This window comes from Pseudonaja textilis, chromosome 3 (genome assembly GCF_049901715.1).
Source record: "Pseudonaja textilis isolate UNSWEBS1 chromosome 3, rPseTex1.2, whole genome shotgun sequence".
Classification (NCBI taxonomy): Eukaryota; Metazoa; Chordata; class Lepidosauria; order Squamata; family Elapidae; genus Pseudonaja; species Pseudonaja textilis.
In genome coordinates, this window is record NC_141992.1 from 187029616 (window position 1) to 187057160 (window position 27545).

Sequence of the window (27545 nt, forward strand, 5' to 3'; positions counted from 1 at the left end):
GGGACTATGCCTCCTCCATCCAGAGCAACTGCCCGAACATCTAAAAATAGCCAACCATTTACTCAGCAATGCCATTGGTTTAAAGAAACCCTGATGTGTGACAGCTGTTCAGTTGACTGTTTCCAAGATCAACACTCAAGATCAGAGGAGAGAAATCAGAAGGGTGTTTTTTTTCCAAGCCTGAAAAGAAACATACTGCAGTGTTTATAATGGCGAGGAAATGCAGAACAAGGAAGACCAGTTGGTTGCACATAATTACAAACAAACAAGTGAACAATCAGCTGTATTTTGAATCGGTACAATGTGTTGGCAGAAAAAAAGAAGAAAGAAAATCTCCGGGAGGAGGGAGGAACTGCAGAATAAAGACAGATCAGTATAAAGTGACACATTCAAGTGTGAATTGTTAAAATATAGCTCTGTGTGTGTATGTTTTATTAAAAATTAAATGGTATATGTGCTGAGCCCTACTCACAACACATCCACTATTATAAGTGTCATCGTTATACCAACATGATGAAAGGTGTGTGAAAAATCACGAGTCGCAGATTCAAATTACAACTATAGGTGGTCCTTGACTTACAACTCTAATTGAGCTCAGAACTGCGGTCATAACTTGTGCCAGCCCTTAACTAGGTCATCGAGGGACAGGCCCGATTTTACAACATTATTTTTTGCAGCAATCATTAAGTAATGGCAGCGGTCGTAAAACAAATGCGGTGGTCACCATGCAAATGCCAGAGTCATTAAGCGAACCCATTGTTCACTTAAGGGACATTTTCTGCCAGAAATTGGAAGTAAACGATGGTTTGTGGCAAGAAAACCCCCCTATAAATCTTGGTTGGTGATTATGGGATGCTGCAAACAGCGGTAAATGCAGGTTGATTGCCAAGCACCAAGAATGAGTTTCGGTGACTGCAAGTGGGGGGGGGGGGCAGCCATTGGAACTTCAAATCCTGATTGTTAACCATCTTTGGGGCATCCGTTGAATGGTCGCTAAGTGACCAGTTGTAAATCAAGGACTACCTGCAATGCAGCAAAGCCTGAATGTTTCATACCAAGTGCTGTGTGTTCAGAGTAGCTTTTTTCCAAAGTAAGCATTATGGTAACTCAAAAAAAAAAAAATGGCCTCGAGAAGGGAATAACTGTGAAATAACAACTCTGTGAAAAGGTTATTTGCCCTCTTTCAGGATTTTGCTTATCTCTCTGCCACAAATGTTATCAGAGGTTAACCAGAGGAACAAAGATTCTGTTTGTGGCTCCTCTTCCCTTTAAACGAAGTCATCCAGCATGTAGCGTGTTAGTGTGAACGAGTAATAATCCCTTTTAAATTCAGGCTGACTTCACCACCTTTTGCTGCACTAACTATATAACACTTTTTGTAATTGGGAGGATTCCCATCTCTGGGTTGAATTTTAATCAATTCCTCTACGGGGATTCATATTTGAATTCTGACATGAAGGGGCCCCTACTCCAATCCTTTCGTGGGGGTCTAAATTACAAGCATTGATATGGCTGTTTCAAAATATCAAAGTCGTATTCCCTTCTTATGGATTGCTTTTATGTTGAGATCATTGTCCTGCCGATGACCCACTTCATGTGGACAGACAGATGGCCCAATACGCTGTCCTGCAGAAACCCATATTTCTCTCAATATGGGTTAAGTAGTCCCTGGCTTATGATCACAATTGACCTCCACGTTTCTATTGCTATTTCGTTAAGTGAGTTTTGCTCCATTTTGTGTCATTCCTAGCCACAGCTGTTAAGTGAATTACTGCAGTTGTGAGGTTAGTAACACGGTTGTTAAGTGAATCTGGCTTCCCCTATTGACTTTGCTTGGCAGAAGATCGTAAAAGGGGATCACAGGACCCTGGCACACTTCAACCGTCATAAATATGAACCAGTTGCCAAGCATCCAAGTTTTGATCAGGTGACCAGGCGGATGCTGCAACGGTCATAAAGGTGAAAAACGGTCATCAATCACTTTTTTTTCACTGGCGTTGTAACTTTGAACCATCACTAAATGAACCGTTGTAAGCCAAGGACTACCTGACACAGAAAAGGTCTTTCTGCATCATCCCTAGCAGTCAACGTGAGTATGTGAAGAACTGTGTTTTGTTTTCTGGAAAATAAGTGCAACATTCATAAAGCATAAACAGTTCTACTTTCAATTCACAAAATTCAGTTCTGTGGACTATTCATCCAGACATCTGGAGAATCATCCAGTGCTTAAGATAAGCATTAATATTCTTCTAAGGGAGAAATAGATTTTGTCCAGCTATGCCCCATGGACCCCTATTTGATCCAGTGCTTTCCTGATATTGAGATCACAAATGCCAACGTTGGGTTTACCGATGACTGTTGTTCTGGAATGCTTTGTGGGATTTCATGCTCAGGCTCCTGGAGTGATTTTGACCGCGTGGCTATTCTTGGGAAGACTCACTACTGCCATAAATTTTCTCTCTCTCCAGAATTTTTAGAAATCATTTTGTCATCCATCCAGGGAGATAAGCATTAATGATCCCACCTTTCTAAAGAAGGCTCCATAAATTTCTGCTGAGTGGCTCAAGATGTGCCTTTACGATCCCTGAGGTAAGAACTTCACTGTGATGAGGATGGGTGCCAAAATTTAGATGGCAGTGCTGGCCCTCTATGCCTCTTTAATAAATGAAATCAGAACTTCACTTTGGAATTAGTGGTGTGTTCATCTACTGTCTGTCTGTCTGTCTGTCTGTCTGCCTGCCTGCCTGCCTGCCTGCCTGCCTGCCTATCTATCTATCTATCTATCTATCTATCTATCTATCTATCTATCTATCTATCTATCTATCTATCTATCTATCTATCTATCCATCCATCCATCCATCCATCCATCCATGTGAAATACCACTCACGCATCATCACAAAATCTCCAGAAGCTTACAAACTTGAAATTTGGCAAGTATGTTCCTCTTGGCTTCTAGAAAATCACTAAGAAAGGATTTTTCAAAATGACCCTCAGAGCACTAGTATTTCCGATATTATTATTAACATGCTCTGATGCTACTAATAAGTTCTACTCCCACTCCCCACCTGAAAAGAAATCTGTTCCAAAGGCAAAACACAAGCAGAGGAGTTTCGTTTTCAGATTCAAAGAAGCAACCAACTTTAGTACAGAACAGTTGAGCTCAGCTCCTTGCTGTCTCCTTGCTCACACAACAAATACTGTTTCACTTTCCATGTTTCAGTTTCCAAACAGCCCTCAACTCTCTCACACACTGTCAGGACACTAGCTAAATGAATATTGATGGATGCTAGTAGGCAGAAGCACAGTTCCCCCTCCCTATTTTCCTCCCAAAAAACTAAGCCCGATATTTACAGATTCCTCGCATCCCGGACATAAACAGTTTCAACTCCTTCCCTCAAAATGATGCTATAGAGCACTGCACACCAGAACGACTAGACACAAGGACATTTTTTTCCCGAACGCCATCACTCTGCTAAACAAATAATTCCCTCAACACTGTCCAACTATTCACAGAATTTGCACTACTATTACTATTAATCTTGTCATCACTCCTCATTGCCCATCTCCTCCCACTTGTGACTGTATGACTGTAACTTTGTCACTTGTATCCTTACAATTTATATGGACTGTTTCCTAGTATGATTTGATTGCTTATTTGTATCCTATGACTATTAGTGTTGTACCTTATGATTCTTGACTCTTGACGAACGTATCTTTTCTTTTATGTATACAGAGAGCATTTGCACCAAGACAAATCGCCATGGGCGAATAGGCGGCAGTATAAATCAAATAAATAAATAAATAAATTTGTGCCAAGACAAATTCCTTGTGTGTCCAATCACACTCGGCCAATAAAATAATTCTATTCTATTCCTTTAACTATAGGCTACAATCCTAACATAATGTTAAGTACACAAGATGGCCAATAAAATACCGTATTAACCATATTTTAATATGGTGATACCATAAGACATAACAAGGTAACAGTGAAAAGTTATCTTGCCTTTCAATGAATGTAGGAATGGACACAAATCAGTTTTATCTATATAGTACATTATTACTGGTTACCCCCTCAGGCTAAACCCTTTTTCCCATTTCTTAAAATAGCCTTTGGAAGAAAAGATGTTTAAAACACATTGGGCTATAAAACATCCCTTATTTGGTGATTTTGCATATGTTGGGGAGAATTGTTTTGACCCTGATCCAACATAAACTTGGGAGAATGAGACTAAGTTGAGTTTAAAACATTAAAAGCAGCATTTTTTCACACACTTAAAAAAAGTTGCTGTGGGATCCAACTACTAGAGTGCAGAAGAGGTCAGCAAAGTGACAATTTGTACAACTTTACACCATATGGCATGTATATTTCTATGTTCAGGGGATCCCAGTTCAATGTACTGCAACTTCTTGAATTATTTCAAGGTTTGTTTGTTTGTTTGTTTTAAAAAGGAAGAGTATAAAATTTCTGCTAGGCCAAATTTTAAGGCAGTAGCTACTCTGAATTTTCTTCAGATTGTATAAATCCATAATCAATGCAGTTCTTCAGCTGCCACTCAGAATGTTGCTGGCTAAGCTTGCACAACACATTCAACCATGTTCTATCATGGCTTCTTGAACAAATCACATCTTGATGGTTCACTCAACACAGTACATATGTGGATGTAGTTGACACTTTTAATCCTGGAAATGCCATTTGCTATTACAAAGCTGGTGAAAACAGGGAATGTTTAATTTAATTTAAACTAAGAACTACTTTAAGAACTGTAACATCTGAAATTATGTTTAAAGTTTCCAAACTTTTTGTTTCAATAAAATTAAAATATTCAAGTTCTTTACTTAAAAGGTTACCCCGCATTTTCTTAGGCATCCTAAAACAGTTAAATTCAATGCTTCTCAAATTTAGCAATTTTAAGATATTGTTGTTGTTAGTTACAAAGTCGTGTCCGACCCGTAGTGGCCCCATGGACGGTGTTTCTCCAGGCCCCCCTGTCCTCTATCATCCTCTGGAGTCCACTTAAGCTCACGCCTACTGCTTCAGTGACTCCTTCCAGCCACCTCATTCTCTGCCATCCCCTTCTTCTTCTATTGCCCTCAACCGGCTCTTCTCCGGTGAGTCCTTCCTTCTCGTGAGGTGGCCAAAGTGCTTGAGTTTCATCTTCAGCATCTGGCCTTCTAAAGAGCAAGTCAGGGTTGATCAGATTGATGGCCTTGCAGTCCAAGGAACCCGCAGGAGTCTTCTCCAGCATCAGAGATCAAAGATTTAAGAGGTGCGTACCTACTCCCAGAATGGCCCCAGCCAATAAGGCTGGGAATTGAATTCTGGGAATTGATGTCCATATTTCTTAAAATTGCCAAGGTTGAAAAGCACTGGCTTAACCTCTCCGGTATTTAGGATCAGTAGGGAAGGTTAAAATGAGATCTGAAGAATGTAACCAAGACAGAAGTCTTACAATGTGGACAGCTGGTAGATTTTAGTACCAGGAAAAAGATAAAAAGCATCTGTCATACCCAAATCAATACTTCAGCTAAAAAAGGACAGTGTAACAAATCAGAATTGTTAAGACACTGAACTCTTTTGAAGGCCTAATTAACATGCTGCTGCCATTTAAAGTTGGAGGCCTCTGTTCTGAACAAAGGTTAATTTATCCACTATTTCGCAAAGGTGGTAACTCAACTGGAGCATTTAAAACCATGTCCAACAAGCTTAGACAGGACAGGGTGTTCAACAGGATTTGTCCTTGCCTTAACTTGTCAGAGCTACACCCCCAGGTATCCCGTGACAGGTAATACTAGAGGTTCTTTGGTTTTCAACCCGTCAGGCGGAACGGATCCCTGCAAATATTTAAAGCTACCTTCTGAAATATTTAAAATGCATCTGAGAGGTTCTTGGAGGTTTTTTTTCCCCAGCAACCAATGCCCCAGTGCAAACAGATAAGAGTCAAGTAGTTGGCTTGAGGGGAAGAAGGGAGCCCCCTGTTAACTCTGCCTGACAGTAGAAAGCCAAATATGCTAGGTTTTTGTTAAAATTGCACAACTCCATACAGCCATTTAATTAAAACAAAGCAATGCTGATACTGCCATGGAAAAAAACCCACATCATTGTGCTTATCTTAAATTTACTCATCAATTCAAGCATGCATCCTAGTGAGTCTGCATTTTATTTCTTCCTTTTGGCCTGCTAATAATCTATCGCCAGACACACAAGCCAGTTCAAAATACTTTTTGCATGGTTATCTGCCCCATTACCCATGCACTGTTTTTTTTGCTGTGTCTGGAAAAAAGGTCAGGTCCTTCACTCCTGTGTCACATTTACTGATAAGCAAACCCCACTGGATTTCATGACTCTTACTCTCAAATAAATGTGCAAGGGATCACAGCCAGAATAAGCCCTCCTCATGTCCCCAATTAGCAAAGCCAGTAGCAGCAACAGGGAAAACATCCTCCTGCTTCATTTAAGGGTTTGGCTCTGGAAATAGGCCGCTTTAGCCAAAGGGCTGCGCATTTGAGAAGGCAACTTCCAGTCCAGGAAAGCTTATATGGGGGGGTGGCAAATTTGCTTGTCTTAAAGGAGTCACAGGATTCTTCAGATCTGCAATTGCTAAGAGCCTGACACAGCTCCCTCTTCTGGAGTTTGTCAGCAAAGATTGTGGTCTAAAAAATGACATCACAAGATTGAAAACAGATCAAAAATCTTTAGACTTCTCCGTGAATTCCCCCCCCCCTTTAACAAATGCAGACAAAAATGGCACTCTGATATTAGAGCTCCAGTTTATTTCTGTTATCTAGCCCCAGCAATTAAATACAGGCTACGATGTGCAGAGGCGTTCCAGGTGTACACACACCCTCCATCGCAAGTAGCCACAAAACAAGGTTTTCCCAAACTGATGTTTCCTTCCTGTTTTAAGAGTGGGAATAAAAGCTCTCGGGCTTTTAGCAATGCCTACTTATAGAGTCCATCTGGTGGAAGAAGGCATCTGTTAAAGCATTTAAAATGGACTTAATGAAAATGATTACAGGTTTTGCTCCGGACCTCCTTCCCCAGAGATTTTGCACGCTGTTCAACAAAGGGAGAGCTGAGATTCAGCCACATCACAAAGAGTTCATTATGACAAGATTCCTGACATGCTATTTTCCCTCCCATTTACATGGGAGCAAGCGGGCCCCGTTAACATCTGCAGAGTCCTGCTCAGATGGCAGTACAAAAGAATCCAGTTTTAAAGGTTCTTTTTTTAAAAAAGAAAACAGTGGAATTAGGCCCACTGTCCGATTAACACTGTTCATGGGGACTGTTCCCACTCTACCAATTGATGCACTTCCAAAATCCTGGGGTGTTTTTTTTTGCCAAAAGAAAGAGAGGAGAGGGAGGGAGGGGAGGAGAGAGAGAGAGAGAGAGAGAGAGAGAGAGAGAGAGAGAGAAAAGAATCCATCTTCCATGCTATTAAAGCTGTATTTCTTAAGGGTTCAAAAAATGCCACCATCAGTTGAATTTTGACCATTCGTTTCTTCACCCACACAGCTTCATGCTTCCTTTTTTTTTTTTTTTTTTAAAGACTCCACATTTTCTCCATCTGCAATCTCGGCTTCCAATTGTGCAATTCAGCTGAAGTAACTGGGAATTATTTGTGCAACCCCACCTCAATGGATGCAAGATAGTTCTAAATAGCAAGAATCTGCAGGATGGCGAACAAAACCTTGCAAACTCAATGGGGTTTGGAGGAAAGAAACCAGGGCCAACCCTGAAGATGCGCACAAGTGATATAGTAAGCCATAGGGATTTGAACAAGCAGCTGGCACTATCATGGACTACGTACTGCCACATATACATGATCATATGGAGTTGTTTTATATCATAATTATTTGTCCCTTCTTGCTTCCTACAAGTTTATTTGGGCTGGCACGGCTTGCCAAGTGCTCAAAGATCTTTTATGTGAGAAATGCACAAAAGTTTGGATGCATAACACACCTCACCTATGCGATTCTTTCTCCCTTCCCAACAAAAAGCCAGACAAGCTTTTTGAGCCTATCCTGACTAGGCTTCACTGTGGACACCATTGGGAACAAGTCACACTAAGGGACTACCTTAACTGCAATTCTGGGCTCAGTCCAGTTGTGTCTTAAGTTCTTGCCAAAAGCAACAAAAGGATTTTGTTTAGGTGAGTGGACAAATAGGACAGCATAAAGGATGAGGGGTACTGAAGATGTCCATTAGTCAAGCAAAATTGGGAGAGGAAAGGCCACAGACCTTGTTCCAAGTAGCCTTTTGGGGGGGGTGGGGGGGAAGATTTTTTTAAAAAAGGAAACTGGGTTTTTATTTTTTTTTGATTCGTTAGCTTTTTAATATCCTGCCTTTCATTCCACAGTGTACTCACTGTGCCCTCCTTTCATTTTTCTCCACAATCACAACCCAGGCGGAGAGAAAACAAGTGGTTCAAAGTCACTCCAGAGACTTTTCCTGTTGCTGAGAGTGGATTTGAACCGCTTCACCAGACTTCTCACTATCTGCGAAAACTATTTCCACCAATAATTTCTCAGCCAGACACTTAACACAGAAAAAAACAGGGCAGTATCTTTTATACAAAACCAGCATATCCCATGAAAGGACAGCCACTCAAATCAGGTCAAATGCTTTTTTTCCACCCTCAAACATTTGAATTCTGGCTTGATTTATCCCAGCAGACCTCATCCCAATTCTTTTTTTACAGGACTCCCAAAGGTTGAAAAGGGAGGCATAAAACCAACGGCCCACGATTGATTCTCAAAGGTAGCTTGCCACTGAATATGGAAGTTCCATTTCAGCAAACTAGCTGGGAATGTTAAAAGCCTTGGCAACCCGGATATACTATTAGATAGATCTATTGGTGACATATGTCTTTTTAAAAAAAAATTATCTCCCATATCTTGACACCAGGAAAGGCAAGTGTGAGCATTGAAACAAGGGCAAGCCTTTGCGTTGTACGAAGTTAATATGCTACGCTGACGGATCTTCCCTCCGATCGAGAGATTAAAAGCAAGAGCTACGGAGAGGTGCAACTCTACACAACGACCGACCTAGATGAAGTCCACCAGGCTTTGAAGTCGCCAAGGTTGGAGACCCCTGATATAGACCCTTCCTTCCATCCACAGAAATGCTTTTCCTTTGGATGCCATAGAGGAAAGGCTGCGCCCTTTCGGCTCCAAAAAGCACATTTATTCATTCATTCACCACTCCAGGGATGATCAACCCGGGCCCGGGGAGGGGGGGAATTCGTGGACCCCGAAGGGAAACCCCTTGGGGGAGAGACCTGGACCCCAAAAGCAAGGCCCCGATCTCGGGAAGAAGGGAAGGCAAAGCAAGGCAGGGCTCCCTCCGTGCCCTGGGAATTCGCCTTTGGGTGCTTCGCTGCCTGCTTTAAAGCGACCCACCTCCCCACCCACCCACCGCCAGGAGTCAGGTGGGACGGAGGTAGAGTCCCCTTCTCCCTGCGCAGGTTTGCAAAAGGCGAACGCGGGGGGGTCTCTTCTTCCCGCCCCACCCCATCCCCTAGCGTCTCCCCTCATCCAGAAAGACCCCACCGCCGCCCCACGAGGCCCCCCTTACCTTCATGTCACTGATGGTGGTCTGGAAGAGCCCTCCAAGGGCGCTGCATTCCTTCTCGATCACCGCCTCCATGTTTCTTTCCTTTGCCCACCCCCCCACCAGCTTCTGAGGAGAACCCCCCTCCCCAAAGCAACGACGGGGGGGGCGATCTTCTCTTCTTACCCCTCTCCCCTATCAAGAGCCTCGTCGCCTTTGGGATCCCGACCGGACGGGCTCTATTATAAAAGGAAGGCGGGAGAAAAGGAGGATGAGGAGAAATAATAATCCCGAGGTTGGCTCTCGTTTTTTTGTTTCCCCCCCCCCGCCTTCACGATGCAAAGGCGGCAAGGCTGGCAATTCAAGGCAAGGCTGTGGCTGGCTTGTTGTAGCCCGCGGCCCCCCCAACTACTCCCTCTCTTCTCTTCGCTTGCCCGGTGGATCCCGCGACTTGGAAGCGGCAGCACCTTTAGGAAACCCCCCCGAGGAAGCTCCCACGGACGCGGGCGGTGGAGAGGCTCGATCAAGGTGCTTGCAAGCCCCCCGCGCCAGGGCAGAGAGCAACCACCACCCCACGAATAGCCATCCCGGCTCCTGCCCCGTGCAAAGCAGCCACTCCGTTTCTAGACTACGGGGAGGTGGGGGGGGCGGAGGAGGAGGAGGAGGAGGAGTGTGAGGGGTGGTTTCAACAGGAAAGAGGCGAGCGGGTGAACAACGCCTCGGATGCACCAGCCGGGCTTCTGCCGCCCACAGCAGCAACCCCCCCCGCCACCCCTCCCTCGCCAGCCACTATTCATGGGGAGCAGCTGCGGATCCGGTTTTTGCCAAAAAAAGAAAAGACATATATACACATATATATATATACCCGGAGATTTGGGAAGAAAAAAAGGGAGGGAGAGAGAGAGAGCTATGTCTTGCACTAAAAAAAGGCGCGTTCCAGTTTTTCCTTTAAAAAAAAAAACCGAAAACCACGTCGCCTATTTATTTATTTTTTGCAAAAAGAAATCCCAAAGCTCTATTTTTTAAATCAAATAAAATAAAAATAAAAGCAAGATTGCGCGGAATACATTGAGTTGGTAGAAAGGGAAGGGGATCGCCGGTGCTTTTTTTTTTTTTTTTAATTCACAGAAACATCAGATTAACTGGGGGGGGGGTTCCCCCCCCTTTTCTTTTCTTTCCCACATCATAAAAACATCCATTCCTTCCTCCAAAAGGGAGGGAAGCCAAATACAAAAGAAAACCCACCCACCCCCGCAGCAAAGCCCTCCGGCCGCGCTGATTCCACAGCTAACACCCCTCCTTCCTCCTTCTCCTCCTCCCCGCCACCCCTTCTCCCCTCTTCCACCGAGGCGCGACCGGCTGCACGCAAGCGCGAGGCTGGAGCAGCTCCTCCGGCTGCACAGATTCCCCGGGAAGATACGTCACGGACGCCAATTGCCCGGGCCGCCGCTTCTGATTGGTGGAAAGGCTGCGAGAAGGCGGGAATCAGTCGCTGCCTTTTTGCCAGCTCTACCTGAGAGACTGGGAGTTACTTGCCCCTTGGATGCTTTTATTTTGTGAGGATTTGGCCGCGGCTGAAGGGCTTCCCTCCCTCCGTGCGTTCTGCGGGGTCCAAGGCTTTTATTTCAGCTTGGTTTGTTAGCTGAATTCTCCCAATGTGTCTCCCTGAAGATATTTACCCATGTAGTAGAGCTGTATTGATATCAGCCTTCTTACCTTCGCATCTTTCCTACTACCAATCTCCTATTGGTATCTATTATTTATTTTTTATTCATACATACACACATACAAAAGCGAAAGACCACTCACACATCACAAAATCTCCAGAACCATAAAGCCTACAAACTTGAAATTTGGCACATCTCTTGGCTTCTAGTGCTCACTAAGAAAGGATTTTTCAAAATGACCATCAGAACATTAGTCTTTCATATATTGTTATTAACACGCTCTGATGCTAAGGAGTTCTACTCCTCCCCACCTGAAAAGAAATCTGTTCCAAAGGCAAAACACAAGCAGAGGAGAGGAGTTTTCAGTTTTAATTTCACAGCAGCAACCAGCTTTAGTACAGAACAATTGAGCTAAGCCACACCCAGGCTCCTTGCTGTCTCTTTGCTCACACAGCAAACACTGTTTCAGTTTCCAAACAGCCCTCAACTCTCACATGCTGACAGGACACTAGCCAGATGAATACTGATGGATGCTGGTAGACAGGCAGAATTCCCCCCCCCCTTATTTTCTTCCCCCAAAACTAAGCCCGACTGCATAGTTTCGTAGCAAACCACGGTTATCGAGCTAGTCACCTGCATATTATGATTGATTATAAGTATGGTCTATGACATACGACCTATCACTTTGTTGTTTGTATGCACACCAAGAGCTTGTGCACTAGAGACAAATTTCTTGTGTGTCCAAAATAAAGAATTCTATTCAAATTCAAATTCCATTCCTATTCCTATCCTATTCTAGCTTATAACATGCCTGTGAACAAGCAGCAAGAGACATCTTCCTGCAACACAAGAAAAAATGGCCTTGTGAGAATCATCCAGAGGTGGGTATTCAGCAGGTTCTGACCAGTTCAGAACCAGTAGTGGAGATTTTGAGTAGTTTGGAGAACCAGCAAATACCACCTCTGACTGGAGATTTTACAGTATCCTTCCCCTGCCATGTCCACCAAGCCATGCTCACAAAACCAGTAGTAAAAAAATTTGAATCCCACCACTGGAATCAACCAATTGTAATCCCTCAAAAACACATGTACCTGAATGCAAATCACTTGAACACACTAAACAAGCCACAAGAGCTTTAAAGGGGACAACCAGCACCTTAAAATCCACTCAGAAACTCATTGGCAATCAATGCAGCCCTGAAGCAGTGGTGTTATATGTGCCAAAAAACCAAAACCATTTGCAACTCTTGCAGCTGCATTCTACACCAGCTAAAGCTGTAGAGTAGAGTAGAGTAGAGTAGAGTAGAGTAGAGTAGAGTAGAACAGAACAGAACAGAACAGAACAGAACAGAACAGAACAGAACAGAACAGAACAGAGTTCTATATTGGCCAAGGGTGATTGGACACATAAAGAATTTGTCTTTGGTGCATAAGCTCTCAGTGTACATACAAACAACAAAGAAATATAAGAAACCAATAGGAGAAGATAGTAGAAAAGATAAGAAGGGTAATAGTAATGCAGCCCTACTACATGGGTAAACCTCCTTAGACATAAGACAGTGATGTGGGAACTAGGTATTCAGCAGAGGAATGGCATGAGGGGAAAAAACTCTGCCTAGTTATTTTGGCATGCAATGCCCTATAGCAGCACTCTGAGAGAAGTTGAAACACTTTATGTCCAGGATATGAGTCCCTGTACATGCAGAACTTGGGCCCAAAGAAATGACAAAAGCCTGTATCTCCTCATATGAATGGAGCCACTTCTTCCTACCTCAGTTGTCTTTGTGTTGATTTGGCATTATCTGTTACAGAAAGGCACATCAGCAACTTATCAGATCTTGGAAAAGCTATGCAGGATTATGCTCAGTATTTGAGCGAGAGACTACAAGTAGTCCTTGACTTATGACCACCATTGGGACTGGAATCTCTGTCAGTGATGCAGTTGTTAAGTGAGTCGCATCCAATTTCCTAACCTTTTTGCTGTAGTGGTTAAACAGTACAATTACACCGTCATTAAGTGAATCTGGCTTCACCCATTGACTGCTTGTCGGAAGCCAAATGGCAAACATGTGGCCCTGTTTGCTGGTTGCCAACTGCCCAAATTTTGATCACATGACCTGTGGAGATGCTGCAACAGTCATAAATGCAAGGACCAGGCATAAGACAGTTTTTTCAGTGCCGTTGTAACTTCCAACATAATATAATAATTAGCATTTGCATTTACGTAGCAAAAATAATTAGTTGCAAGTGGAGGACTGCTTGTATGAAGAAATCCAACATTCTGCACACAGGAACAGAATGGAAAGTTAGGTCCCATGGGCCAATCATCATATCTTTTAATTTTCATTTCAGATAAATTGTTATTGGAATGATACTTAGGAATGTTCAAAAGTCATGGGTCACATAAATAAGGAAGTGTTCAGAAGGAAATAACCACCAGTTTGAGTATTTAAATGTAATTTATATGATAAATTGTCTGTTACAGCCTGCAAGAAGAAATATGTCCAGATTCTGTTTGAAATAAGAAAGTCAGAATGGCTTCTGCATATGTATCTCTTTCCCATCAATTATTTTTATCTCTGTCAACTGCTAAGCAGGAGTGGTATAACCAGACAGACAAAACAGGAACAGATACCTCCAAGCCACAAGGTAAACAAACAAAAGATAGTCTTGTTCCTTACTTGATCAAGAAATATATGTGGGTATTAAAACCGAAGAATTTAAATTAGAGTTGAAGTCCACCCATCTTAAAGTAGCCAAGGCTGAAAAGCATTGCTTTTAGAACTTGTTCTATCTTAAGTTTCAGCTTCATTGGCTGAATTTGCATTTGTATTTGTGTTTACGTAGCAAAACAAGTTAAACAAATTCCATTTAGCCCAGTTACTTATGCAAACCCAGAAAATGCTTTTGATAGAGCAAACCATGGCTCCAGCACAGCTAAAGCTACCTGTAATGCAACATAATATCTCTGTATCCCATTATTTATTGAATAAATCTTATCTTCTGAGTTTACGCACCATACTGATCTACAAATTAACCACCAGTCTGTTTTCACATAGTACACTGTGCTAAATTAATTGGCTGTTTAATGGTTCCATGGTTGATTCAAACACTCACTACTTAACTTACATCACAGGTAGACAGAATCCAGGTACGGTACTTTAAACTTGCATGGAAAAAGTGAGCTAAAAATTAAAATTAATTATGAGATGATACTAAGTTTCCAGAAATTATTCTTTGAATAAAAATATAGGGTCATCTGGAAGCTCTTGATCTTATGGTATTCTTTAAACACTCATTAAATGTAGACTAGATTTTTTTTTTAAGTAACAAATAATTGAAATTCTATTACTCCTATTGCTGTTGTATGTCCCAATTCTATGCAGAATAAATCAGAGTTTAAAAAAGGATAGTATTACAGACTGCAGGTAATCCCCAACTTATGACCATCACAATTGAGCCCAAAATTCCTATTGGTAAGCAAGACAGTTGTTAAATGGGTTTTGCTCTATTTTACAAACATTTTTGGCCATAGTTGTTAAGTGAGTCACCGCAGTTATTAAAGTAGTAACACGGTTCTTAAGTGAATCAGGGTTCCCCACTGACTTTGCTTGTCAGAAGGTTGCAAAAGGGAATCACATGACCCCTGGACACGTCAACCGTCATAAATATGAGCCAGTTGCCAAGAGGCTGAATTTTGATCATGTGACCATTTGGATGATGCAATGATTATTAAGTGTGAAAAACGGTCATAAATCACTTTTTTCAGTGCTTTGAACAGTCGCTAAATGAAGTGTTGTAAGCTGAGAACTACCTGTACTACATTGCAGCCATGTGTCTCTCTCATGGGTTATTCCTTCAATCTGAAGAAATGTTTCCATAAGCAGATTTACTGATCCAGAATTTATATTCCTGGGGAAGGGGGTTCCCATTAAGGAAAAATTGCCTAATGATAAGAAAGGAAATTGAGGAGTAGCTGAAAGAAATAATTCATGGCAATAAATTAGCCCAGTACAGAACATTTTTCTACTGGAAAATCATTACGGTTTCATTCTGAGGACACCTGTTGCATGTTATGTTTACCTGGGCAAAACTCCCAGGGACATTAATTGAACTTCCTTGTGAATAAACTTGTATGACATTGGTCTAATAATCCTCAATGACCTGCACGTAAGCATAGATTTCTTTCTTCCCTTTTGAAATAAGGTTACAATCCTTTCATTTTTCAACTCTGGATGTTTATTAATGAAATTTATAGAGGTTCTGGGCAGAGTACAAAAATCCAATAAAACAAAATATATAATGAATCATTACCTAAAACCATTATATAATTATGATTTTTTTTAAAAAAAATCCAACTGTAAAAGCAGAAGAAAGGCAGAAAAGACAATAAGAGATGGAGAAACGTTAATAATAATGGAATCACCTCACAGGTTCAGATCAAGACTCTTCAGATCTTCTGGCATAATCTTGAGGGAATTTTGAAAGCTCAGCATTGATGGCACCAAGCCCCTCTCTGTGTCTTAATATCTTCATTAATAATATGTAGCCAATATTATTTTAATATTGATGTTTTAATATACAGATACAGATACGAGCCCAGAATTTCTAAGCAAAGCAGTTGTTAAGTGAGGTCTGTTCCATTTTATGACCTTTTTGGCCAAAGGTTTTAAGCAAATCACTGCAGCTATTAAGTGAATCATGTGGTCGTTAAGTGAATAACATGGCCGTTAAGTGAATCCATTAAGTGAATCCACCCTCGAGCTAAAGTCCTTTTATCTTGCAGATAGACTGGCCCAGTCCTGCTGGGGCTATTAAGAAAGATGGAGGCTGCTTTCCAAGAGAAGTTTTCTGCTTTAGGGAAATATAATATTCTGCCTTTTTTTAATATTTCCCAAAATATTTCATTCTTCTAAGGGAGGGTTGGGTGCCAACTTTGTACAGCTATGTGCTCTGAGTTTGCACAAGTCACTTGGCAGCAGTGAACGAATGCAAAGACAAAACTCCAACATTATGCTTCTGTGTATACTTTTACCTATTCTTTGCTGTAGGCTCTTAGATGGCCCTGATAGCTTCCTAATTCCCACACCTGGGCTTGAGCAAAGTTAGGCAACGAATAATAAGAAGGCTGATCTCGCTCTGATACCGCTAAACCAGAAAGCAACAACCTGCTAAATAAACTTAAGCTTCCCCGTCTAATTTATATATGTGATTATCCGCACATGCTGGGTTGCATTGACAATATTTTCCACTACTGTAAGACTATTAGTAGTAGTGTGCAGCTGTTTCCTCGGGGGTCCCGCTGTGAGTTCTTGACCCATAATTGAAGTGGACTCCCAACTGAGATTTCTATGCTACATGAATATGCTGGTTTTTCCCAGGAATGACTCCATTCGGACATGTTAGGACGGCCCCTCCCAAAACTTCTCACTCAGCAGGTTTCAGATAGCAACTCACATGGTTGACCAGATCCAATACTTTTGCAAGATGCCATCCTGGGGAAAGTAGATAGACAGGATTATAGCTTGCATCACCACCACCCAACTGGTGGTGTTGGAAGAATTATCCTTCTGGGTTCAGTTCCAAGTGGGGAAAAAGACCCTGGAAACATGGAGGCTGTTTGGAAGGTTTAATGGTGGACAGGACCTCATGGCCTGGAGCTCCAGAGTGAAAAAGGAAGGATGATCACATGCTTCAAGGTGAAGGAAGAGATCAAGAAAGGTCTGTGGTGCTGAGAGTGCCTGGGTTTTATAACCTTTGTTGGGATTTGAATTGGAGCTTGTATTCTGATTGGTTGCCAGACTCCCATGAGGCCATGCAGGGGCAACTCTGTCGGCTGTCCTGAGTTCCAGGCTTGGTTGAGCCTTGCTGGATGGTGATGATGATGATGCACTGAAAAGGGCTTTGGGCAATTGCTATAGCTTTACCTGGAGTTCTTTGTTATGTAAAGTATTCAGGACCAGGCCTTAATGGCCCACCCATTATCAAAGGTGGAGGTGAGTTTCTGCTTCTGAGGTGAGTTTCTGCTCTTGAGTTTCTACTCTTTTTAGGGGAAATATTCTTCCGTTTTAATATTTTCTAGGATATTTCAATTTTCTAGGAGAGGGGTGGGTGCTAACTTCCTACAATACTTTTGCAAGATGCCATCCTGGGGAAAGTAGACAGACAGGATTATGGCTTGCATCACCACCACCCAACTGTGGTAGTGATGGAAGCCATGCAAAGATACAGTGGCTGTGGGTAAGGAAAGCAAACACGCAGGTGAATAGGAATAGGAAGGGCTTTCGTGACAAGCAACTAACCACACACATGGTTTGTTGAAATCCACACCCTCTTTTTCTGGATTCATTTCTGCCCAAGAACAAATTTCTCTCATATCACACCCTTCCGTTATATAACAACCATTGCACAATTTAGGAGACTTCTTAAGAAGTGCTTTGTATCTTTCCTGGGTTGGCTCCAAACCTGATTGTGGTCTGTTTTCAGGACACAATCCTATTTCTCTTTGACTTCACTCCTGTTTACAGGTAGTTCTTGACTTACAACCACAACCATGCCCAAAATTCCCGCTGCTAAGCAAGAGAGTTGTTAATATGGTTAGCAAGTTTAATAAAGGAATAAAAAGAATATAGAAGTGAGTTTTAACCCATTTTACAACTTTTTTTTGCCCCAGTTGTTAATCCTTGCAGTTAAGTGAATGGTGCAGTCATTAAGTGAACCTGATTTCCCCATGGATTTTGCTGGTCAGAAACTAGCTGGGAAGGTTACAAATGATGATCACATGACTTCGGGATACTACAATTGTCTTAAATACATGACAGTTGCCAAGGGCCTAATTTTGATCATGTGACCATGGGGATGCTGCAAAGGTTGTAAGTGTGAAAAATGATCATAGGTCGCTTTTTTTCAGTGCCATTGTAACTTTGAACGGTCACTAAATGAACTGTTGTAAGTCAAGGACTACCTGTATATAAATAGGTTTCTAGCATACTGTTGGAAGAATTATCCTTCTGGGTTCAGTTCCAAGTGGGGAAAAAGTCACTGGAAACATGGAGGCTGTTTGGAAAGGTGGTTTAATGGTGGACAGGACCACATGGCTTGGAGCTCCAAAGTGAAAGGGATGATCACATGCTTCAAGATGTTGGGTGAAGGAAAAGAAGGGTGAAGATGCTGAGAGACCCTTAGTTATATACCTTCTGTTGGGCCCCACCTTACTGTTTCCTGTTCCTGTGTAAGAAATGTATCCCATTGGCTGTCAGACTCCCAGGGGCGGGGGTCTTAGATAACTTTGGCTGGACCATATGGCTTCACCTGAGTGCTGGCTGATGCAATCTTCCCAGGCCAGGTGGTGAGATGGGTAGAGGCCTTTGTTATGTAGAATATTCTGGCCCAGACCTTAACGGCCTGCCCATTAACAATGGTGGGGTGAGCCTCTGCTTCTGAGGTGAGTTTCTGCTTCTTAGTTTCTATTTCTCTTTTTAGGGGAAATATTCTGCCTTTTTAATATCCATAGGATATTTCATTTTTCTAGCAGAAAAATGGCGGGTGCTAACTTCCTACAATACTATATGGCAGTCAGCCTGACTCTGGCATTCCAGTAATTTTCCTACTGCTGTCCAACACTGTGATTTTCAATACGTTGATAATTTTCCAAAAAGAAGCTGTTGTTTGTTTAGGTATTACATTTAGATCTCTCTGCAATCACAGGAAGATTCTCAGCAGTTACATCAGTAAACTAAAAGAAGAGCTCATTGACCTAATCTCCAAAGCACTTGAGGGCAGGACAAGAAGCGAGGAGAAATTTCCTATCAGAAGAATTGATCAGTAAAATAGCTCGCCTCTAAAACTATGGATGCTCCATCACTGGAGGTTTTTAAAAAGAGGTTGGACAGGAATGAGTTGTGAGTTGAGGACTCGCTGTACTGGAAACTGCAGCAAGGCTAGATTTTCCTTCTTTGAATCACTGAGAAAATGTCTGTTTCCTCATCTAACGCCTGGCTCCTAGGTTCATTGTGTTGTTTTCCTCCTAACTTCATCAGAATAGCAGTTCCTCTATTCCCAAAGCTTGTTTTTTTCCTGAAAACATCAGTCAGAACTTAAATAACTTCCTCGTAATCAGCCTTAGTGTGTTGCTAAACATACAGTCTTACAAGAAGTGTTCAGTTCCCAAATTGCAAGCATGGCAGTTTTTACCTTCATAGCTCATGGGGCTTTTAAATGTAACAGAGGAATAGCAGCCATGCAGCCAGGAAACCTTTGGAGCAGAGGTGGTATTCAGCAAGTTCTGACCAGAACCGGTAGCGGAAATTTTGAGTAGTTTGGACAACCAGAAAATACTACCTCTGACTGGCCCCGCCCCCATCTATTCTCTGCCGCCTGAGTCCCAGCTGATTGGCTGGGTCTTCTTTTGTTGCCCTGCACAGGAAAACGGAGCTGGAAAGCAGGTTAGTGGGGTGGGGAGGGAATGGAGATTTGACAGTATCCTTCCCCTGCCACGCCCACCAAGCCACACCCACAGAACCTGTAGTAAAAAATGTTGAATCCCACCACTGCTTCGGAGGATTTCAATGTTTTTGTTGACATCTTTACAATTGACCTTCCTCGATCCAGTTTCCTCTCTTAGAAACTGTTCACGTTCTTTTGGAAGCCAGCAAAGAAACGCAGACAAGCACATGTCCTGAAAAATGACTTGAGGGAATAGTAGCCATTTATTGTATGTTCTTTTTATACAGAGGGAGAGTGAGGAGAGTACTGGACTGGCGAGAGCTAAGAGGGCAGGATCCAGACAATAATTTTGCTCAGTGGTCAGCTGGAGTGTTGGCTTCTTGCGTCTTCTATCTGTGCATTTGAGGCTGGAAGAAATGAGAGCAATTACAGATCAGATGTAAACTGCTTTGTAAGGGATTAGTGGGAGTAAACAGAAGGTGCAGAAATAGCCTTAAATTGTCAGCAAACCAATTTTATATACCTAAATGGGGAATCAGAGGAAATATTTCAAATTCTTGTCGGTTCTATGCAATTCACATACATTTATATATGTGATATTTTTAGTATTGTGTGTCATATTTATCTATATCTATAAATATATGGACATAAAGTAAGATGGATGATGTGACCATCTGAAATCCCTGAATTTTGACTCAAAAGATGTTTTTCTTTCTTTCTTTTTCTTTAAGATAACAAAGCATAATTAGTATGGTATGGTATGGTATGGTATGGTATGGTATGGTATGGTATAGTATAGTATAGTATAGTATAGTATAGTATAGTATAGTATAGTATAGTATAGTATAGTAATTGAATTGTATAGTATAGTATAGTATTGTAGTGTGTATTATATTATATTGTTTCATACACACACAATGCTTCGTTATTCTATAGAAAAAAAGAAAAGCATATTTTGAACCAAAATCCAGAGACTTCAGATGGATGTATTCACATCTATGTTAACCCAGTAAAAAGAGGGGGTAGGGCTGCAATGTTTTGACTACTTCAAAGCCATTTGTGAACTCCAAACTGCAGACTTGTAATGTAATGTGTGGATGATCTTGAGCATCAAGGGGGTAGAGATACTACCTAGGAAACAATCAGATAAGAGTGGCAGGAGCCCCCAGTCACTTAACAGTCAGGTAAACTTAGGAAGGATCTGTCCTAATGGATCAAGTAGTTAAAAGTGACGGTTAAAAGTTTGTGCTTTCAGACTTGCAGTTTACTTTAATGTAGGCTTACAACTAAGTAGAATCAGTTCATCTAGTCATGTCTCCTGTCTGGTGTATCTGGAAGGCCTGACAAAACTTCAGAAAAAGTAGACTTTCTATTGTATGTACATGTTTTTGTTAGCCAAAATAACTTCTGAATTCTATCAGTGTATCTTTGTGCTCCAGGTCCAGCAACAGGCCAGAGGTTCTCAGGTCCACTAGGTAGACCAGACCAAGAGATCAATTCTAAGGGCATGCTAAAAAGACTTTTATTGAGACTGGCTATAATAAGAGAGCAAGATTCAGTTTACAGTGGCAATGAGTACACTCTTGGAAGATGGGAATGACCATGTTAGGGACAGACTGAATGCAGACACATTCACATGTTTATGAGGGAGCACTTATCCAGGTACTTTCCTTGCCAATTCAAGTTACCACCAGGCTATTTCTAGTGGTTTCTCCTTCAAATCTTAGGCAGGGTATATCTCCTTTAGTTTCTGAACGCAGTCAAGAGACATGTTGCCATCTCTTCTCTTCTCTTTTCTCTTCTCTTTTCTCTTCTCTTCCCCTCTCTTCCACTCCCTATAGGTTGGCCCTTGGTACGAAATATCAAAGTTTCAGATAGCCAGAAACCCATGGCTGCTGTGTTACCTTCTGATCCACTGAGAAGTTGCAAAGAACACCAAACCTCTGAATGGATCTTGACTTGATTCAATAAAATTTGTCATGTACCCTTTGTCAACTATAAAACGTGAATCCTGACACCCTTAAACAACCTTTCGCATCCTGGTGCTCTCCAAATTTGTGGGTTTCAACTCTTATAACCCAGGCTGAGTTCTAGGAATAATAGGATTCAATCTAATGAATCAGGAAGACAGCTGATTGGAGAAAATGGTCGTTAAGCAAGACTGCAGATCTAGGATTATTTCTAAGATGTCATTATGCTTCCAGTTTTAAGCAGCCTGTCCAATAAGTATATTCTTGCATATTTTAGCATACAATTATATCATAGAGTATCTCACGAGAGGTATTTCACGAGAAGAGTACTCTACTCGTCAGCCTGCAATAGAATCTCGTCTACCACCTGGCTTGAAATTTTGGACCTAGACAACTTAGAAGTATGCCACCAACGGTCTGACCTAAGCTTAGTACACAGAATTGTCTGCTACAGCGTCCTACCTATCAATGACTACTTCAGCTTCAACCACAATAACCCACAGGCAAACCATAGATACAAACTCAAAGCAAACCACTCCAAACTCGATTGCAGAAAATACGACTTCAGCAACAGAATGGTCAATGCCTGGAACTCACTACCTGACTCGGTTGTTACCTCTTCTAACCCCCAAAACTTTAAACCTCAAACTGTCTACCGTGGACCTCACTTCATTCCTAAGAGGTCTGTAAGGGGGAGTGCATAAGCGCACCAGCGTGCCTACCGTCCCTGTCCTACTATCCCCATTTATTCCCATTTATCTATTCTAGATTAAAAAGAAAAGTGTAGTTGATTAAGCAATATCAAAGTCTTCCCACCCATAGACAAGAAGGTATACCCATCCTATGCTTTCCTGAAGCTTTCTGGTTTTAGTCCATCATGCTCTAACCACCACCACATGAAACTGTCAACCAGATCACGGAGGAGCCTTCTGCTGATCGGTCATCTGAAGATCACGTTGCTATAGGCGAGTGGCTTCCTGCAAACATTACTTGTGAAACATTCTCAAACCCTCAAGGCGGTTTCAGAAGTTATTATCATCAAATTACCACTCGCTCACAGATACACGCACACAGCAACTCTGCCTTTATAAGAAGAGGGGTGTTGGAATAAAAACCTGTCCGATTCCATGGCAACATAATCTTGCTCTTATCTCATAATATCTAAGAGCAGCTCTGTTCGCACAACATATTTACTCCATGACTAATGCGGTTTCTGAACTAGCCCAGTTGCTTGGATGTGTACAACATACTAAGTCAGAATGTAGGCCATAGGTAGACTATGGTGTGTTTGAGACATTTGAAAATTTAATAGCTGGAGCAGTGAAGGGTTGGACAATGAGTAAGAGCACTCAGTTATAGCTAATGGGTTAAAGAGAGCTGGCCATTGCATGGGGGAATCTGAGCTGTAATTTGTTGCTGTGAGGATAAAGGATGAGTTTTCCTGATTCCCTGTCTCCTTTCTCTGAGTGTTGTGTGTGCTCTCTGTGATTTAGCTGGTGATGTTCCTGCTGCGTTAATAACAGATAATCAGAGTTGGAAGGGACCTTATAGGTCATCTAGTCCAACCCCCCACCCAAGCAGGAGACCCTACCCCATTTCTGACAAATGGCAGTCCAACCTCTTCTTGGAGGTCTCAAGTGATGGCAGTCCCACAACTTCCGAGGACAAGCTGTTCCATTGGTTGATTGTTCTCACTGTCACAAAGTTTTTCCTTATTTTCAGGTTAAATCTCTCCTTGTTCAGTTTCCATCCATTATTCCTTGTCATTGATTTACCTGATGATGCTCCTGTTTGCCTCTCTTATTTACTGTAAATATATTTATTTATATAAAACCACAAGTCCTTGTCAGCCTTTCCTGACAGTTAGAACAATTAATCAGTGGAACAACTTGCCTCCAGAAATTGTAAACGCTCCAACATTGGAAGTTTTAAAGAAGAGATTAGATAACCATTTGTCTGAAGTGGTGTAGGGTTTCCTGCCTAGGCAGGGGGTTGGACTAGAAGACCTCCAAGGTCCCTTCCAACTCTGTTATTCTATTCTTCTATTCTGTGTCTCTGACTCCATTTGGACACTGGCTGCACGATTCCCTGACAGGGTGTCATTGGCTAGTTTATAGTTTAAGGCATCCTGTGAAGTCAGCCAATACCGAACTGGATCTGATTTATGTGAAGTCATTTTGGGGCAGTGTTTTTTTGAGCCAACTTCGCCTTGCAGTGTGCAACAGGAAGTTTTTAGCGATTCACCTGGCAGCTGAACAAAATTTAATACAAAGAGAAAAATGTAGCATATAATAAACCAGTGTCATGCCCCTGGTGGAGAATGACTCTGAGGAAGAGGAAGAACAGCCAACAGGGAGTGGGAGTGTGGCTCCAGAGGTGGTGGAGGAGGCTGGGGAAGGGCAGAGGCCGGCTGAGCAGTCAGAGGAGGATCCAGGCCCATCCCCGATCCATCCTAGGGCACGCAGGGAGGAGAGGATCAGGGAAAAGCGAGGTCTACTCAGGAGGAGATTACTGTGATCCTCCTCGTGGCTTGCAGCTGGGAGCTATGTATATAAGTTTGTAACTCCGCAGTCAGAATTGCTGGAGTCAAAGTTTAGTGTTTACTTTGAAAGCGGTTTATCTTTGCTGGCGTTCTTCCCATGGACTCTCCTCGGTTATTTTCCTGGAGTTTATGATTAGTTATCTTGGCTTGTTTCGGAACTCTCGTCAATGCGGTTTGTTTTGGTTTTCTTTTTGCCTCATTATTTACTTTTGTGACTTTAAACTGCACCTAATAAAACAGTGAAGTTAAGTTGAAGACATTACCGGACTTTAATGTACGTTTTGGGTTTTGAGTTATTTTGAGAGACTAAGGGTCATCACAACCAGGGGGCCTGGCCTGATGAAACACTGAACATATACATGAAGATCAGTTGGCCTCAGGACATCATAAACAGCCTTAAAATGCAGGCTAATTATCAAGCAGCTGACTTGATCCCATGACCATGGGGGAGAAGGGATTTTAAAACCAGGTCGTAAGAAGTTCTGGGGAGATCTGTCGAATCTTCAAATGGTCTCTAAGTGACCATTCATAAATCAAGAAGTACCTGTGTTGTCAGCAATGAAGAGGTGCTTAACCACCTCTGGAGAACTATAGTAAATACCTTAGACTTTCAGGTGGACAAAAATTCTTCGTCGTTTTGCTGTTACAAAGTAAAACCGCTACTGTACCACTGTGGAAAGGGATGATTTATTGTTCTACCATCATCGTCTCTATTTCCAGCATTCCGTTTCCGAGTGTTGGCTGCATTTGTGGCCTCAATATGTCACTCAAATATGAGAGGGAAGTTAGGGGCACAAGGTTTTGCCGAAGTGTATACCCCACTGCCAGAAAGTGTTAGGAAAAAGGAAACGCATCTAGAGAGGGACTTGTCAGAAAACATTTAGATGAGAATCAAGGAGGCTCCGTGGAAGGTGAAAATGTCGGAAGGGGGAGAACAAAATAGCTAGAATCTGGGACAGCTGTAAAGTCACATCTTTTTGCTTTGGGAAACTTCCATGAAAAAATAGTCACGTAACCTCTCGCTTTCTGCACAAAATGTTAGAGGAGGGTCTAACTTTTCATTTATCTATCCTTTCCTGCCTTCTCTTGCCCTCCTCCCCCCCCACCCCAAATTACATGGATAAATAATTACAGGTAGTCTACAGCTTACAATCATGCAGCATTATCCAGAAAATGTTAGAGGAGGCCCTAACTTTTCATTTATCTATCCTTTCCTGCCTTCTCTCTCCTCCTTTCCCCCCTAATTACATGGGTAAAGAATTACAGGTAGTCTACGGCTTCCAGGTAGCAAACAGCCTACCCACAGCCACTAGATGAGGCTGCAAAAGTATCAGGTTCCAAGTAATGCAATCATCATAAAACGAACTCAGAGGCATGGTAAGTCCTCAAAGAGCTATTTTATTTCATTACACATATTGGCACTAACTGATGGAAGCCAGTACTGAAAGTTTCCCCAGGCTTCCCCATCACTATACTCAAAAGTTTCTCCTTTTTCCAAAACAATAAGTCACATTTAGTGACCATCCGCAGTTACAACAGCATTGGAAAAGGTGACTTATGAGTGTTTTTCACACTTAAGACACTTGCAGCATCCCCAGGGTCACGTGACCAAAATTTGGACGCTTGACAACTGGCATGGATTTATGACAGTTGCACTGTCCCAGGGTCATGTGACCATTTTTGGTGACCTTCTCCCAAGCAACATCAATGGGGAGTCCAGATTCACTTAACAACCGTGTTCTTAACAACTGTGGTGATTCACTTAACAATTGTGGCAAGAAAGGTTGTAAACTAGAGTGCAACTCGCTCAAAAACTATCTCACTTAGCAACAGAAATTTTGGGCTCGGTTGTGGCCGTAAGTCGACAACTACCTATAGGTGTGGAATTCATTTTTTGGGGGATGATGCTAGACTGTTCTGACTCAAACCTGATTCCAAGAGAGCAAACACAAGACAAAGGTAATAGCACAACCTTTTAATGTTCCATTTACGAATCCCAGTCCTTCACAGATAAAAGGCTGCTTCCAACTAATTAGCTCCGATAAGAAAGAGCCTTGCCAAGTTTTTGCAAGGCTGCCAAGAACACCAGATAAAATTACTAAACAATAAATCAAAGCAACCAACTAAACACCAACTCAGATATTCCTAATGCCCACCAGGCTTTAGTATCAAACTTCTTAGCCTTCTGCAAAGAACTGCAGTTTCTCAGCAGGCTTTTATCTTCTCAGGGAGGGGACATTACCTTGCAGCCTTACTCCCGAGTTGCCCGGACTGCTGCAGCTGCTCTTTCCTTCGAGCAGCCCTGCACGTATGTGCACTGGGCATGGGCTCCTCGGGGGCCTCTTCATCACTACTGTCAGCCTCCACAATCTCCAAAGGTAGCATTCCACACCCTGATGGTCCTGGCCCCATCCCTGCATCACACACAAGCCCCTCATCTGAGTTCTCACTCTCTGAGACCTCAGCCGTCTGCACCTGCTGCTGGTGAACCACAACATAGACCCTACACAAATTTCTGGATTGCTTTATTTCCTTTAGTGTTTGATCTGTAGCTAAATTGTTGTTGTTGTTAGTTGCGAAGTCTTGTCCAACCCATCACAACCCCAGGCCTTCCTGTCCGCTATCATCTTCTGGAGTCCATTTAAGCTCACGCTGACTGCTTCAGTGACTCCATCCAGCCACCTCATTCTCTGTCGTCCCCTTCTTCTATTGCCCTCAATCGTTCCCAGCATTAGGCTCTTCTCCAGCGAGTCCTTCCTTTTCATGAGGTGGCCAATGTATTTGAATTTCATCTTCAGGATCTGGCCTTCTAAAGAGCAGCCAGGGTTGATCTTCTCTAGGACTGACCGGTTTGATCGCCTTGCAGTCCAAGGGACTCGCAGGAGTCTTCTCCAGCACCATAGTTCAAAGCAGCGGTGAGATTTAAAAAATCTTTTCTACCGGTTCTGTGGGTGTGCCTTGGTGGGCGTGGCAGGGAAAAGTTACTGCAAAATTCCCTCCCCACCCCACTAACCTGATTTCCAGCTCCGTTCTCCTGTGCAGGACAGCAAAAGGAGACCCCGCCGATCAGCTGGGACTCGGGAGGCAGAGAATAGATGGGGCGGGGCCAGTCAGAGGTGGGATTTGCTGGTTCTCTGAACTACTCAAACTTTCCACTACTGGTTCTCCAGAACTGGTCAGAACCTGCTGAATACCACCTCTGGTTCAAAGGCCTCAATTCTTTGGCGCTCAGCCTTTCTTATGGTCCAACTTTCACAGCCATGCATTGCAACTGGGAAAACCAGTTTTCCTAGTTGTAGTGAAATCAAGTATAGTAAATAAACTGGTGGACAATAAATAAATTTAACGAGGAGTCCCTTCTTCCTGGC

At 42.4% G+C, this 27545-nt stretch overlaps 1 protein-coding gene across 23 annotated transcripts in view; it reads right to left on the bottom strand.

The window, feature by feature from the left end:
• MTSS1 (MTSS I-BAR domain containing 1) overlaps window positions 1-10184 on the bottom strand; it is a 155122-nt gene extending 144938 nt beyond the window's left edge. For all 23 annotated transcript variants that reach the window (XM_087931698.1, XM_087931696.1, XM_087931689.1 and 20 more), the window contains exon 1: window positions 9579-10184. In XM_087931698.1, coding sequence (XP_087787824.1) covers window positions 9579-9650 — 72 coding nt within the window. In that variant the 5' untranslated portion in view covers window positions 9651-10184. The remainder of the gene's footprint in view (window positions 1-9578) is intronic.
• Window positions 10185-27545: the final 17361 nt, after the last annotated feature.